General features: G+C 37.5%; 1 protein-coding gene across 1 annotated transcript; it reads right to left on the bottom strand.

The window, feature by feature from the left end:
• Window positions 1-1655: 1655 nt before the first annotated feature.
• LOC107934026 (uncharacterized) lies at window positions 1656-2351 on the bottom strand. The gene is made up of 2 exons (XM_016866356.1): window positions 1923-2351; window positions 1656-1853 (listed from the first exon to the last, which is right to left on the bottom strand). Exons 1-2 carry the CDS (start codon window positions 2349-2351, stop codon window positions 1656-1658), a joined length of 627 nt encoding a protein of 208 aa, XP_016721845.1.
• Between the last annotated feature and the right edge of the window lie 524 nt (window positions 2352-2875).

The raw sequence follows: 2875 nt of genomic DNA, 5'->3' as shown, positions 1-2875 counted from the left end.
TCATGTGTCGGGTAGTTCTTTTCATATGGCTTTAGCTATCGTGAATCATAGGCTACTACTTTACCATCTTGCATCAAAACACAGCCTCAACCATTTAGTGATGCATCACTGTAAACTATAAATTCCTTACCCGATTCTGGCTGAAATACCACTGGTGCTTCTATCAATAAAGCTTTTAATCTATCAAAACTCTACTCGCATTTATCAGTCCACTAGAACCTTACATCTTTATGTGGCAAACGAGTTATCAGAGAAACTATCATTGAAAAACATTTTACAAATATTCGATAATAACTAGCTAGTCCCAGAAAACTTCAGACTTCAGACACATTCTTCGGTGGCTTCCAATTAACAATGGCTGAAATTTTATTCGGGTCTACTTTGACACCTTCAGCAGATACTATATGCCCAAGAAAACTAACTTCCCGTAGCCAAATTCATATTTACTAAATTTGGCATACAATTGGTTCTCTCGTAGAGTTTGTAACACTATTCTGAAATGCTCAGCATACTCATTTTTATTCCGAGAGTAAAACAAAATATCATCTATAAATACCACCACAAACCTCTTCAAATACAGGCTGAAAATTCTGTTCATCAAATCCATAAACACTGCAGGTGCATTTGTCAAGCCGAATGGCATCATAAGAAATTCATAGTGTCCATACTTGGTTCTAAAGCTGTCTTTGGCAAATCTGAATCTTTTACCCATAATTGATAATAGCCGGAACAAAGATCAATCTTCCAAAATACAGTGGCACATTTAACTGGTTAAACAAGTCATCAATACGAGGCAATGGGTACTTGTTCTTTATTGTAACTTTGTTGAGCTATCTGTAATCAATACAGAACCTCAATGATCCATCCTTCTTCTTTATAAACAGAACCGGTGCACCCCAAGGTGAGAAACTAGGTCGAGCAAAACCTCTGTCAATCAATTCTTGCAACTGTACTTTCAGCTCTTTCAATTTAGTAGGAGCCATTCTGTAAGGTGCTATGGGTATCGTTGTCGTCCCCGAAACAAGACCTATAGAGAATTCCACTTCTCTATCCAGTGGTAAACTAGGTAATTCTTTTGGGAATACATCAGGAAATTCACATACTACCGACACTGACTGAATCTTTGACTTAGATACTTTAGTATCCAACATATATGCAAGGTAAGCATCATAACCCTTTTAGACATATTTCTATGCTGATATTGCTGAAATCACATTAGGTAATCCATCCAGTTTATTAGATTCACCATGAAGTAATTCATCATTCTCACTTTTCAATACAATATATTTATGTTTACAATCCACCACTGTATCATATCGAGTTAACCAATCCATTCCTAAAATCATATCAAATTCATCAAATGGCAATATCATCAAGTTAGGAGAAAAACAATAACCTTTTACCATCAATGGAAAATTCTTATAAACTTTATCCACCATAACATACTAGCCCAGGGGGTTTGAAACTTTTAACCACAAATTTAGTGAATTCAACAAGTTTTTAACAGTCACTAAGTTCGTGCATATGTATGAATGTGTGGAACCAGGATCAGTCAATGCAGTAATATCAGTATCAAGTAGAGAAAATGTACCAGTAATGATGTTTGGTAAAGAGGCACATTCTCTAGCACGAATAGCATATGTCCTTGCAGGTGCTCATGCCTCATATCTAATTACTGTATCCTTGTTAGTACCTCGACTACCACTAACATTACCGAGATGACGAGGTGGTCTGCCCCTCGAGACAGGATTACTCGGCTTTGGAGCTAGTTCTATCTCCTTTTCAACTCTTTCTGGACAATCTCTGAGAAAATGCTCAAGTGAACCACATCCAAAACAAACACCACTTTTAGGCTAACATTACCCATGTTAAAATTGATTACAATGTTTACATTTCGGTTTGGGGTTACCAACACTACTCACACTAGCCACAAATGGAGATGAAGACCTCAGGTTAGAACGTTGAGAGCCCCGGTCTCTTCTAGAATATCCTGTAGAGGTGGTAACACGATCATAATACTTCTTTAATTTCTTAGAAACAAATGATTGTGACTCACTCATGGTTCTTTTCCCATAAATCCGAGCCTCTTTTTCAGCTTGTTTCTTTTCTTTACTTAATTCCTCAATTTTGTGTGCTCGATCAGCTAACACTGCAAATTCCCTTATCTCAAGAATTCCAATCAACAATTTGATGTCTTCATTTAAACCTTCTTCAAAGCATTTACACATTTCAGCCTCGGTTAGAACCCATTCCCTGGCATACTTGCTCAACTGAACAAATTCCCATTCATATTTGGATACAGTCATGTTTCCTTGTTTGAGCTCTAGAAATTCTTTCTTTTTCTGATCCATGAACCTCTGACTAACATACTTCTTCCTGAATTCAGCCAGGAAGAATTCCCATGTAATATTTTCTCTCGGTACCACTGAAGTTATGGTATTCCACCAATGATAAGCTGTATCTTTCAGTAAGGATACTACACATTTTAGACATTTGGTAGGTGTGTAGGATAGTACATCAAAAACCCGGATAGTATTCTCTAGCCAAAACTCAGCCCTTTTTGGATCATCATCTGCAGTAGCTCTAAATTATTCCACCCCATGCTTGCAGATTTTATTTATCAAAGGCTTATCGATGCTAACAGGTTCGAAACCCTGTGGTACCTCAGGAATTGGTTGGGGAATAGGTGGGGGAGGTCATTGTACAACAAGGTTTGTTCTCAAGTACTATGTAAACCATTTACTCATCATTTGAAAAAAGACTTGTTTTGCCTCCCCACTTCAGCCCTAAGACATGAGCCTTTCATTACAAGACGCACATGCGACTTTTTGAATTGAAGCTGAAGCATTGCTCTCAGCTTCCTCAGATTCAGCTC

The sequence above is a fragment of the Gossypium hirsutum genome, chromosome A02 (genome assembly GCF_007990345.1).
Source record: "Gossypium hirsutum isolate 1008001.06 chromosome A02, Gossypium_hirsutum_v2.1, whole genome shotgun sequence".
NCBI lineage: Eukaryota > Viridiplantae > Streptophyta > Magnoliopsida > Malvales > Malvaceae > Gossypium > Gossypium hirsutum.
Note: the sequence above shows the minus strand (reverse complement) of the source record. Positions and strands in the feature narration are given on the sequence as shown.